Source organism: Nyctibius grandis, chromosome 8 (assembly GCF_013368605.1).
Source record: "Nyctibius grandis isolate bNycGra1 chromosome 8, bNycGra1.pri, whole genome shotgun sequence".
Lineage (NCBI taxonomy): Eukaryota > Metazoa > Chordata > Aves > Nyctibiiformes > Nyctibiidae > Nyctibius > Nyctibius grandis.
The window spans coordinates 16,678,709-16,691,154 of record NC_090665.1 but is presented as its reverse complement, the minus strand read 5'-3'; the positions used below and the strand labels follow the sequence as shown (position 1 = coordinate 16,691,154).

General features: G+C 35.9%; 1 protein-coding gene across 6 annotated transcripts in view; it reads left to right on the top strand.

Annotated features, from left to right (window-relative positions):
• U2SURP (U2 snRNP associated SURP domain containing) overlaps positions 1–12,446 on the top strand; it is a 56,161-nt gene that overhangs the window by 30,517 nt on the left and 13,198 nt on the right. For all 6 annotated transcript variants that reach the window (XM_068406010.1, XM_068406009.1, XM_068406008.1 and 3 more), the window contains 7 exons: positions 126–205; positions 1,268–1,355; positions 2,620–2,742; positions 4,101–4,257; positions 4,633–4,728; positions 5,308–5,374; positions 6,381–6,543. In XM_068406010.1, coding sequence (XP_068262111.1) covers positions 126–205; positions 1,268–1,355; positions 2,620–2,742; positions 4,101–4,257; positions 4,633–4,728; positions 5,308–5,374; positions 6,381–6,543 — 774 coding nt within the window. The remainder of the gene's footprint in view (positions 1–125; positions 206–1,267; positions 1,356–2,619; positions 2,743–4,100; positions 4,258–4,632; positions 4,729–5,307; positions 5,375–6,380; positions 6,544–12,446) is intronic.

The window sequence follows — 12,446 nt, the reverse complement described above, 5'->3', positions numbered from 1 at the left end:
ACTTAGTTCTGATTTGATACTTCTAGATAGTTCAGACTACCTTGTATTCTATCTGGAAAAATGCATGTATTTTCAGGATAATTTAAACTCTCATGTTATCTTAATTTGAACATTCTTTATTGTAGATTGCAAGATTATATCTAGTGTCAGATGTGTTATACAACTCTTCAGCTAAAGTTGCCAATGCTTCCTACTATAGAAAATTGTAAGTATCATATTTTAGGTGATTATTAAAAAAATCCTTATATTCAGTTTTGTACATGTCTGGATACATGTGGTTGTAGAGAAATTCACGCTTTTCTGTGAGGATACTTTTACAACACTGATGATACTTACATCTCTTTGCATGAAAACGTATAAGATGTAGCATGTTAGTGCATAGGATTGCTCTGTAATGCAGAAAGAAGTGTGTATGCCCTGTGCAAGGGTCCACTTGGGTGGAACCTCATGGGGGTGAGAATAACTCATGTGCCTCTTTACAGAAAGATAATATGCCTGTAGATAATATTCAAGATATGGTGTAGCAAACAAGCAATGTGAAGAGATCAATATTTGAAATAGAATTGTTTTGGTTATGAGGTGTTTTTTAATTCTCCATCAAGTTTGGAGAGCCTATAATGGAATTAAGTACTTGTGTTTCTAAGGTGCTGAGCAGAATTTATGAAAAATGTCCAAGGGAGAGAGTACCTTTGTCCTATTTAGATATTTGATTGTGTCTACTTCCTGGAGTCTCTCTAACATTATAGTAGCATGATGGGGAATATTCAGTGTGTTACAAGACTCCAGTGATTGCAAATCATGTTTCTTGTTGCAGTGTCTCTTTGCTGTACTAGTTTATTTTTTGCACATTGACAGAAGCTCAAGGGAAGCTAGGCAGCTGTTACTCACTGTGCTTTCCTTGAGGGCCTCATTGAGTAAATTAGAATAGAAACATAACTAAGAATTTTTTGAAAATACAAATTTAATTTTGAGACCATTCTATCGTTGTGTGTAAGGTTGTAAAACTCCTTTTATCCTCCTCCAGTCCTTCCAGGCTGTATAAAGAGACTGCAGCAGATGTGAAGATCTCCCTTCACAGTTCTGTTGTTGTCCAAGGTGATTTAATATATAGTAATCATATTTACGTTATAGTTCAGTTCATGGCTACTATAGGGATCAGAACCTTGTGCTTTTGAGTCCTGTGTCCCAAGTATTTACGTTAATTATGTATGTCCAGAAAACATACATTACCAAGTTTAACTAAAGAAATGTATATGTTTAATTCTAGTTTTGAAACAAAATTATGTCAGATATTCTCTGATCTCAATGCTACTTACCGTACAATACAAGGCCATTTACAGTCTGAAAATTTCAAGGTATGTATTTCATTGTTATTTACATGACGTAGAAGTCAAATAAATAGATGTTCCTGCACAAGAGGTTGCATACTCTGATAGGTGGTTTAAATCTCAAGCTTCCTAATTCAACTTTAAAAAAGCAAAATAAAAATAATAACATTAAGTTTTCTCTCTTGCAAAGATAACCTTGAAATTAAGGAAGAAAATGAGCATCTAACAGCTGAAGTATACTGGTAGATATATAATTGTGGAGTTGAGAAGATCTCTGTCTAGTACTTGAATTGCAAACAAGGCCTTCTAGCTTTTTGATTATTTTTGGACCACCTATGTTTCAGTTTCAAAAATAAATTTGGGCTGCTCAGTGTGGAGAGAAACTGCTGGACATAACAGCATAAAGTTACATTTTAGCATTTTTGGTGATAGGCTTTATTTTTTGAGGTCTGATAAGCAGTCTGACCATGGGTAGTTGAGAGTGATTTTTGAGATAAAATGCTCAGATTCTCACCGTCCTCACGGTCAGCCTAGCTTTTCCTTCTGTTTTAAAGATGCCTCTACAGTTCTTTTTTTCTTTTTTCTCTCTCTTTTTTTTTTTTTTAAATCAGAAACTTTAAATACAAAGCTTATGGTGTAGTTAGTTTTTCTGTATGAAGGTCTTTATCCTGGTTGTCCTACCTTCTCTGCTTCCATTTACTCTTGATTGAGAATCAGTTTTGGTTATCTGCTGTTCTAAAACTTTATTAAATTATATGGTAAAGGCAGTCACTAGATTTATTTTTTTTTTTTATTTAATAACTACAACCCTCTCTACATTTAATGTGTGAAGCTTGAGCTGAAGCCTGTCATTTCAAATATGCTTCACTTCTACAAAAAAAATGAAAGTAGGAATATAATTTCAGTTCAATAATATGAATAAGCCCGTGTTAATATTTTATTTTGCGAAGGGAAAGATATTTTCTGTTATATTTAGTAGAGACACCTGCTTTGAACATCTGAGCAGAATTAAATTTACTATTGGGATAGGAACTGTGAAGAGCTGAAATTGATAATGTAACAGGAATTTAAAGGAAAAATTAAACCCAAGTGAAGTTTTAAAAAAGTAGTTCCTATGTACATATTTTTGTAAAATTACTGGTCTTGCCCAACATAGCATCATTGTAACATACTCCAGTATCAAACTACTTAGGAGTAGCTCTCTGCAGTAGTAGTCCTCTGTCGTGTATTTCTGATCACTTAAAATTTCTTAATACAAATTCATTAGCTTTTTTTTTCCTATTGCTTCTAGCAACGGGTAATGACGTGCTTCCGAGCATGGGAAGACTGGGCGATCTACCCAGAACCATTTCTGATCAAACTACAGAATATTTTCTTGGGGCTTGTAAATATCATGGAAGATAAAGAAACAGAGGTAAGTGACCTTGGTAGTGATGCTACCAGATGGTGAGGAAAAATGTGTAAATATAAAATAGGGCTGGCAAGGATTATTTTGATTTCACTGTGTTAGGGTGAATAAACCGTTTGTTTTTTTTTTTTCCTCTGAATCCTTGCTCTTAAATACAGGTGTAAAAGATATTTTCAGATGCAGATACTGTTTAATCTCTTTATGCATTTGTTGCTTGTAGGTTAGGTGCTGTGGTGGAGTTATATTCTGAAACCATTTCAGAGCAAAGACTAGTGCAGAATGGCAGGTATTTCCTTTTTGTTGGAAGTACTCTGTAGTATCTGTCTGTGAATTTTGAGCTCGAATTTCAGGCATTAGTTTTAGCGTCTGAGAGTTCTAAATAGCTTGGCATCTGGCTACCTGAATCATCTGCTCTCTTTTTGAGAGTGTCATCTGAGCTTCCTTTGTTCGAGAGGAAGGTTGTGATAGGTCGTTTACACTAGTGATACTCTACTTTGATCCTTGCTGTGTTGTATTAGAGCAGTAAGGTGCGAACTTTCTGGTTATGCTACAATGTTTATCTTTTTTTTTTTTTAAAAAAGAGGTTATTTTAAGCAGGCTATGTAGTGAGTTTCAGTTATTGCAGTGACATGTATAAATTATTATTCAATATTTTGAAGCTTTATGCTTAAAATTTCTAGAATACTGTTAGCACTGAGTGAATGTGTACTGATCTGTTTACAATTACATGTAAATATTATTTAAGAGGATCAAGACAGTGGACATAAATAAATGGATGTGTGTTTAAGATAAGTTCATTTTGTAACTGGGGAAACACGCCTTTCAGGACAGTGGGAGGGAGACCTACAGTATAATTGGAAGGTTAGAGCAGGGTGGATGTGCATGTATGAAGGACAGTGCCTGTACCTGACAGGTTAGAATATGTAGGTGTATTTGTCATTTATGTGTGTTCGTTTAATTTGTGTTCCTGCTAAATTAGCTGATTTCTGTCGGTTGTTCAGATTGCTGGTTCTCAGGGAATCTTTCGTATGTAGTAAGTATAATTTATCTGACGGTAATTGGCTCATTTTGAGCTAAACCACAGCTTAACATCTTTTCTTTTGAATATAGGTATTGCAAAGCTTCCAGTACCTTGTAGACAAATTCCAACTTCTTGTTTATATTTTTTTATGGGAGGATATTGTTGTATTTTTCCTCTGCAATAAGCAACTGCACTTGGTAGCAAAAATTGTTAAAGTTGAGTTTTTTGGATTTTAGGTATTTTTAAAGGTACTCCTTTAAAAAGAAATGAATCAATAATTGGAGAAGTAAAGAAAAGCAGTGTAGATTTGTTCTTGAAATAATTAATTATTATTTGCTTTCAGGAAGTACCAGATGATCTTGATGGTGCTCCCATTGAGGAAGAGCTTGATGGTGCTCCACTAGAAGATGTGGATGGAATTCCTATTGATGCTGCTCCTATTGATGATCTGGATGGAGTCCCAATTAAATCGCTGGATGATGATCTCGATGGAATTCCTTGTAAGAAATGTTTCAACTTTACTTTCAATTTGAACCTTCAATTTTTGATGATATTTTTTTTTCCCCTGAGTAGTTTTTTCAAGTACAGCCAAGAATTAACATGTCATGTAGCTTCATAAAATGTTGAATTGATTAATTTCAATTTGTTATAGGAAGAATTAGTTTAAAAACTGCTTTTAGATTGTAATTGCTTCAGAGACACAGTAGCTGTCTTGTGATTTTATGCACATCAGGTTCCAAATCCTAATTTCTTTGCAAATAATAAAATGGTATAATATGCTTCAGTGTTGAAATCTCATTGTTCTATTAGGATTTTTCTGTTTGAACTTTTGAAGAGCTTTGGAAATGATTTTTCTGTGTCTCTTTCTCCAACAGTGGATACAGCTGAAGACTCAAAAAAGAATGAGCCTATATTTAAAGTTGCCCCTTCGAAGTGGGAAGCAGTGGATGAATCGGAACTGGAAGCTCAAGGTTAGTTTTCAAAGTATATATTAAACTAAAACACTTCCCTAAGTAAACTGAAACCTTAATGTCACTTGCCTATTTCATGATTATTTTAAACTGATCTGTTTAAAAGTGTTAATATGATTTCTGCAGTAGGATTTTCAGTTGTAACTCCTTATTTGGTTATAACTTCAGTAAAGAAAACAGTGTATTCTGGTTTTGTTTTTCTACTTCAGTAACCTACCAACCTTTAAAAATAATTTCCAGTTCATTAAGAAAAAATGTTGAAGAAAAATCTGGGTATGTGGTTGGCAGTCTTTCTAAATATTTGTTTGGAAGGTAAGATTTTGCAAACTGACAAATACTTGGCTGCTTTTGACGAATTTACTGAAGCATGATATGCTGTGTAAGTGAATACCTCTGTAAATGGTAAATGTTCTGATAATGTGCAGTTTTGACTATTTCTATGAAATAGAAAGTCTGTATTAAGTGTTAGATGCTGGTGAATTTTATTACATTGTAATTTCTATTATATCTATAAGTACTAATTTTCAGATTAAGTGATAGCTTTTTCTGTTGTCAAAATGATCTTACTGTCTCTTCTAGCTGTTACTACTTCTAAGTGGGAGCTTTTTGACCAACATGAAGAATCTGAGGAGGAGGAAATTCAAAAGTAAATACTTTTTCATTCTGATGAAAACTTACTCATTTTCTGCCTCTAAGATTGTCTTTGGAACTCCCTATAAGATATATATGTATATATTATAAGAGGAGAACAAAAATTAAATTTTGAAAGTAGGAAAATAAGAAAATGGAGAAAAATCAGGATTTTAGTGCAGCATGCTTTCAGCCCCCATATTTTTTTTTCTAACACAATAAATTACACCTTTTGGTAGAGTTGTTAACCATAAGCTTTAAATTGATGCTGATTTGATAACTGAATGTCAAATAGTGAGAACTAAGGTAGTAGTATTTTACAGTTTGGAAGTCTTGATGTCAGAGATATATGAATGTATCTAAACCTCCGCCTCTTGCTTTTGAGACAAACACAGTGAATAATGTTCTGATGTGTGTGTTTCTTTGGATGCTAATAGACTCCATGCCATCTGTTGGTTTTGAGCCGTCTTTTACTTTGTTCTTGAGGCAATTGGGAGCATCTACTAGTAATGCTTTAAATATTTTACTGCATTGCATGTAGTACTGCAGCACTCTAGTGGCCAGTCTGAGAATATAATTTTGAATATCTGCCATGTCTCGGGTTTGTCTCCAAAAAGCAAAAGTGTAGTGAATTTTGTACTTTTATAAAACTTACTATATCTGAAAGGCACGATTACAGCACTTAGAGATTTTGTTGAGGTAGTGGACTAGTTTTGTAGCTGAGTTAGATATGGATTTGGTGACTGTAAATTTCAGTAATTCTTCTGCAGTCTGTTTATATGAAAAGTGTAAATTATCTGAGTAATAAAAACTAATGATTTAGTTAAATGAAAATATTAAGATATCTGTCTCACAGATGGAGGCTGTTTTGTAGCTGCAGACTTTTGCATAACATAGTCTTACTTAACAGATTTCAAAACTAGTAACTAATCATAGAATCTAAGTAGGAGAGATGGTAAATTTTGTAACAGATAATTGTCATAAATATATATATTGGTTAATTCTGTGTGTTTTCTGTAAAGTCAAGAAGAAGAAAGTGAAGATGAGGAAGACACTCAGAGTTCTAAGTCAGAAGAGCAACACATGTATTCCAATCCAATTAAAGAAGAAATGCCGGAATCCAAGTCGTCAGTTAAATATTCAGAAATGAGTGAAGAGAAGCGTGCCAAACTCCGAGAGATAGAGGTCAGCATGTGGTGTTTTGTGCCACCCTTCTGTACCTTTCCAATCCTTCCCCTTGAATTCTCTACGTATAGTAGAGAGTTATTTTTACTGAAATAATTATAGATGTATTATATAGTGTTTTTTGTAGTCCAGTGTATTTTTATGAAGGTGTGTTTGTTTACAGCCTTGCCTTGCCTTGTTTTGGCTTTCAAAATAATGCAGGAAAAAAAAAAAGAAAAATGGAGTCAAGGGGTATTGCACGTTGAGAATTACTCTTCTTTTTCAGTGTCCTTTTTCAGTACCGCTGGTAGCCTTAGCTTGCTTGGGTTCCTCTACACTTTCTTCCTCTTTGCAAGTGGGAGTGACTTTTGAATGTGGCCTTAGTTCTATGCCTTTCTTGTTCTCTCTGTCTCTTGCCTTGAAGTGTCTGTATTTTATTGCATTTAAAAATTGCTCTTTTCACTGTGTCATCCATCAAACAAAGAAGTAGATGCAACTAAACCAGGTGGTCCTGGCAATGGGACATTTTAATTGAAGACTTCCACGCAGTTTATAGGGCTCACTTGTTCTTCTGTCCTTTCTCCAAGCATAGGTGTAGTATAGCTGTTAAGGTTGATGAGCACAGTTTCTTATGTCTTCATGCTGGCTTCTGAGCTTGTAGTTGACTGAGAAGCTAACTAGAATGTGAATTTAGCATGAACTTTGTCTAGCAGTGAAGCCTTTCTGTCATTACAGTGCCATGCAAAAACAGGTTTAAAATTGCATGCGACTTTCCAGCTTGTATTCAGTATTAAAACCCATGATACATTAAATACTGAAATGCTTGTACCTTCTGTTCAGTGCATTAAAATGATATTAAGAATCTGCTAAACTACTTGTTGCCGTTGTAGCATCTCCAAGTGACACATTATAATTTGGGTAATATTTTGAAGGTGGAATTGTGGCTGCCTACCTATTTATGCTATAATGTAGTAGTTAGCTAGAATCAGAGATTGGCAAAGCTCCATAGTATTCTTTTAAGTTGTACAAGCAATAATATTTTACAATGTCACAACTGTTGTTTCTCCTAAGTATGCTTCTGTTAAATAATTCAATTATTAAAATTAATGGGCTATAACTAAGCACTTAGAAACCTCTTGCTTTGCATAGCAGTTTGAACATTCATGATGCATAGCGATTTGAAGTGAGTAAATTCTGAATTTGAGAAAAGCTAAATGGGATTTATGTCTGACTTGACTCATGGTGGCAGTAGTTCTGTAGAAAATATATGACGTTAGACTAACAGAAGTACAACTGAAACTAGTTTTAATTATGCTGTAATAATAATTGTAGTGGTTACGGAAAGAGCTTTCAGATTGAGTATCTGTTGTATAGATGTTATCATGGCAGTTGTGGAGGAAGGTTAGGAAGTGTTTTACTGTAACTATTGTCAGTTTTACACTGCATGAGTGTTTTACGTTCTTTCATCAACGTATCCTTGTTAAAGAAAATTGGCAGAGTCCGGGTCTCTAGGTTTGCTGGTTTTATTAAACAACTCAGAGTTGGACCACCACCGCAGTGAATGGTACCTGACTCAAATTCACTATCGGTTTATATAGAAACTAATAATCAATTACATCATAAACATTTCATAAGCTTCTGTTAATAATCCACTAACTATTTCAATTCCTCTTTCTTCCTTCGTCAAGAGTCCACAAAAGTCCATTCTTTTCCATTGGTTAGCTGATCTTTATGTTCTGGTTCCGCTCCGATTCCGGTCAACACCCCGTCCTCGATGTTCTTGCTGTGATCGGCGTCCTTAATGTTCTTGCCGTGATCAGTGTCCCGTCTTGATCCAGGTTGACCAGAGTCCGGTTCCCACCGCCAGTGTCTCCTAAACATTCAACCTTAAAAACAACTGAAGTTATATTTAAAACCTTATCTATACTAATTTTTATTTCTAAGTGTCCTATATTTCTTTTAAGGTAAAGAAAAGGGTAACCATACATCCCCTTTACTAAAATCATCAGAAGGTAATACTTCTAGGCCTACTCCTGCTTAGCTACTCATTAAGCTCTGATTGATGATTTGTTCAGTCATAGGTCAGGATTACACAAGGAGCTTTGAGAACAATATATTCATGGATTGTGAAAGCCCACCTGTGTTTATTCAGATAGACTTATGTTAATTATTCTATTCACTATTCTATTTCACCCCTATTGATTCTTGTCTCCCTAACTCATAAGAACTTTCACATTAATTATGTGAAAATTTCTATAACAATCCTGTCTGTAACAGTTTCAGGTGGTAAATATTTGAGGTTTCAATGTGCATGTTGCCATCTTTATTCTTTGTGGTAAGTAAATTACCATCTCAGTTTCAGACTTTTGGAATCGCCAGAAAAGGATTGTAATTTTTTCATTTTCAGAACATTTCAGACACCATGGGGAAGTACTTAAATTTTAAAATTTCTCCTTGAGTTTGTCATTGACAGGAAAGTACTCCCTGTGCTACTTTACATCATGCACACTCAAAGTTTCTTCTTATTATGTACCCAGTCCCTGCCAAAGAACACATCTGTTATTAAATTTAACAATTATGCCATCTAATATACACTGTTAAAAATGTCATGTAAAATCTTTGGCAAAAAAAATGGCAAAGTCTGATTCTCTAGCAGTTTACACAGTGACTACCAGGGAAGACGAAACACATTTTCTCAGCCATTTTTTTGAAATTCGTGAATACAAACAGCAATTCTTTCTCTTGGCACAGTTAGTAAATTAAATTTGTCAGCTGGGAGGGGAAAGTGCAGTAAGAAACAAACTTTGGCCACAGCCATCAGACAGGTGCCATCAGAGAAGGCAAGTTATTAACCCTTTGTTTGCCTTCCTGCATACTGCTGTTAACCTTGCTGAAGTGTGAATTCTTTCCAGAATTTAGCAAGAGCAGAGGCTTTTTTGTAACACCCAAAGAACAGTGATTTCTTTACTGTTTTTAAGTGTGGAGAGATTGGCACTTCACTTTACATTATAACTCAGATTTCAGAATGGTCTTTATGGTGCTATACATGTGTGTCTCTCTTTTTCCCTGCCCCAGCGACGTATAAAAGAAAGATATATTCCTCTTTGTAAAGAGACCTCAGTGCTGTGAAGGATTAGAAAAATGGGAATTTTGTGTTACTTTAATTGTTCATTAAACTTGTTTCCTCAGAACGTGCAAAAACTCACAGACAAAATGAAGCAGCATTGTCCTCCTTGGACCTTTCTCTGAGGTACTTCATTTCTGTCTCCATCTGGCTGTGTGAGATTTTATAATCCTACCCCAAAAAAAGCACAGCACAGGCTTCATCAGCAGCAGGAGGCAGGCTCTTCATGAATCCAGACGTATCGGTGCTTCCAAAACGGTCAAACGGGAGATTTGCCCTCTTTAGTAACTGCCTTTACTCATCTTCATGTTAGCCAACCGAGACCTCAAAGTAGTGTTTGATTGCTTAATCAGAGGTAGAAGATTAATGGTCTTTGGTCTTCCTGTTCAGCCTTTCTGCTACGTACCACTGAGCTCCAGGAGATGCAGGGTTGGATTCTGTTATGCCATCCTGTGTCTGTCCTCTGTCAGTATCCCTCTGCCCAGTGCATAAACTGAGATCGCACCCCCAAAAATGCGTCATGGTATTTGAGGTGCAGCTTATTTTTCTACTAAGAGCCAAAGAAGTTTTTCCTGCATGTCACAAAGGAAAGGATACTCTCCTTGCTTTCTTGATACAAGTTGCTGTACTGGACAAGATCAAAGTTCCTTTAGTGTAGTATTCAGTCTCCAACAGAGGATGACTAGAGCACAAGATAAGAATAGATTAAGCATAGTCCACAAGAGCTGATTGTATCTGAGGCCTGTTCTGGATTTCAAGGCCCTATATACCGTTGTCAAGAAACTGAAGTTCCATACAGTTTCCATTATTTCTTTCTCCAGATTATGGTGCTTAGTATGCAGGATACTCACTTTTGTGTATTTGTTCATCAAGTCATAGGAGCTATCTGAGGCTTTTAATCATCACTAGAACAATATAACCCTTTGGTCGTTACAATCCGTGGAAGTTTCTGTACCTAGCTCATTTGAGGCCACTGCCAAATGGCAAAAAGATATCCAGTTAAATATCTTTCTTACTGCAGCTTGATAATAACAGATGAGACAAATTGGCTCTTGCTTGACCACTAGTTTCGCTATTTACAGCAGGTGTTCCTTCGAAGATAATGACTATCTTAATTCAGCAGGTTCTGGTCTATTTTAAGTCTTTGAATCTACTTCAATCTAACACAAAGACAAAAGCGAGGAATTGCTTAGCTCCAAGAATCATGGCATCCTGTGAGTGTGAGCATGCCAGAGGTCTGTTATGGCTGAACAGATATTTCACATGTGTACATCAGTATTGCTGTCATCTGCTGTTGATAATGTTGTAGCTGCAGAAGTTCCCCTGCCCATAGGCTTGCTGGAAAACTCAAGCTTTTGAAGAAATATTTTGCTCTGCTTCTGGCAAAGTCTAGGACTTGTTGCAGCCGTTATTGGGGTGAGTCTCTTTTAAGGAAAACCAAAACACTTTGGTCTGCTTGCATGTCTATCCTGTCTGTAATCAGTCTAGATTTGAGTGCAATTATGTATCAAGCAGAAATTCCTATATTTCATCAAGCATCTGGTGATCGACTTCCTCGTTAATCCTAGTATGTAGTATGTAGTTAATTTACCTCAAATAAGTTGTGTTTGAACCTGGCCACTTGAGTTCTGAGGGTGTGTGATGGTGGAATAATCTGTGAAAAAGCCTTTTTTTCCCCCTGAAGACCACTGTGTATGGACTCAGTACCAGCAGAAGATTAGAAAAGCAAGAACAGTTTTTGAAAATAGATACATTTTAAGCAAGGGAGGCTACCCACGGCACATCTGTGTGTGTCAAAATGTAGAAAGCTGTGGGCAGGGCTTCAGTTTGTGTCAGTCTGTGGTTTCCCTGAACCCTGGCAGCAAGATGTTGCCCTTTTCTGTAACTTGCTAGTTTACTGGTTAGTCTGTAATCAAGGCGTCAACTTCTAGGAAAGACTGACTCTTAAACTCTCCGCAAATGAGTTTGAGGAGAGAGGGAGAAAATTTCAATATGAGAACCAATAGACAAGGGGCATGTGGAGCTGTTTATCTTGAATTGAGAGAGATACCTCCTCATGGTTAGTGGGGATTATGATCCCTGCATTGGAGCATTTAGTAGAGATTGCTCACAGGAACTCCAGGGGTATTTAACACTTCTGCAGTCTCTGAAAACCTCTACGCTCTCTCTGCTGTGGGAGACTGCTGTATCTAAGAAATCAGTATTACAAAGTTTTGGCACAGGGTTTTGAAAAATTTTCACCTTCCATATTACTGTGCATATTACTGACTCCAGAGATACATTGACTTTGTCGAGACTATCTGCTCCTAAGGATGAACAGGCTTAGTAGTTTTTGTCTGTTGGACAAGAATAGTTAAAGAATAACCAATTCAATGACAATATATTAGTTTTTTTCTAAATGCAAGTTTACAAAGTGGAATGCTTACAAAATTCATCAATTAGATGCTTAAGAAGATTTAAGCCTAAGTCTTAAGGATCTGTTTCTCCTGGGGCCGTATCTGGAACCATATGACAGGAATATAAGCATCATGTACTCTACATGAAAAGATTGATAAGAAGAGTGTTCAGTATGGCCAATATGCTATGAATAGTGAAATGGTCAAGAGAGATAATCAAACGTATAAGTTTATATAGTAATTCTGAGTGGTAGAATTCTTTAGAGAATTATTTTCTGGACTTTGGGACCTAAGTAATTAATTTTCTTTTAAAACATAGTTAAGATGGTGGTGTTTTGGAGCAAGTAGCAAAAGCTGCTATACATGAAGGTGTAGAATGAGCTGATCTGATCTAACTGCTTACC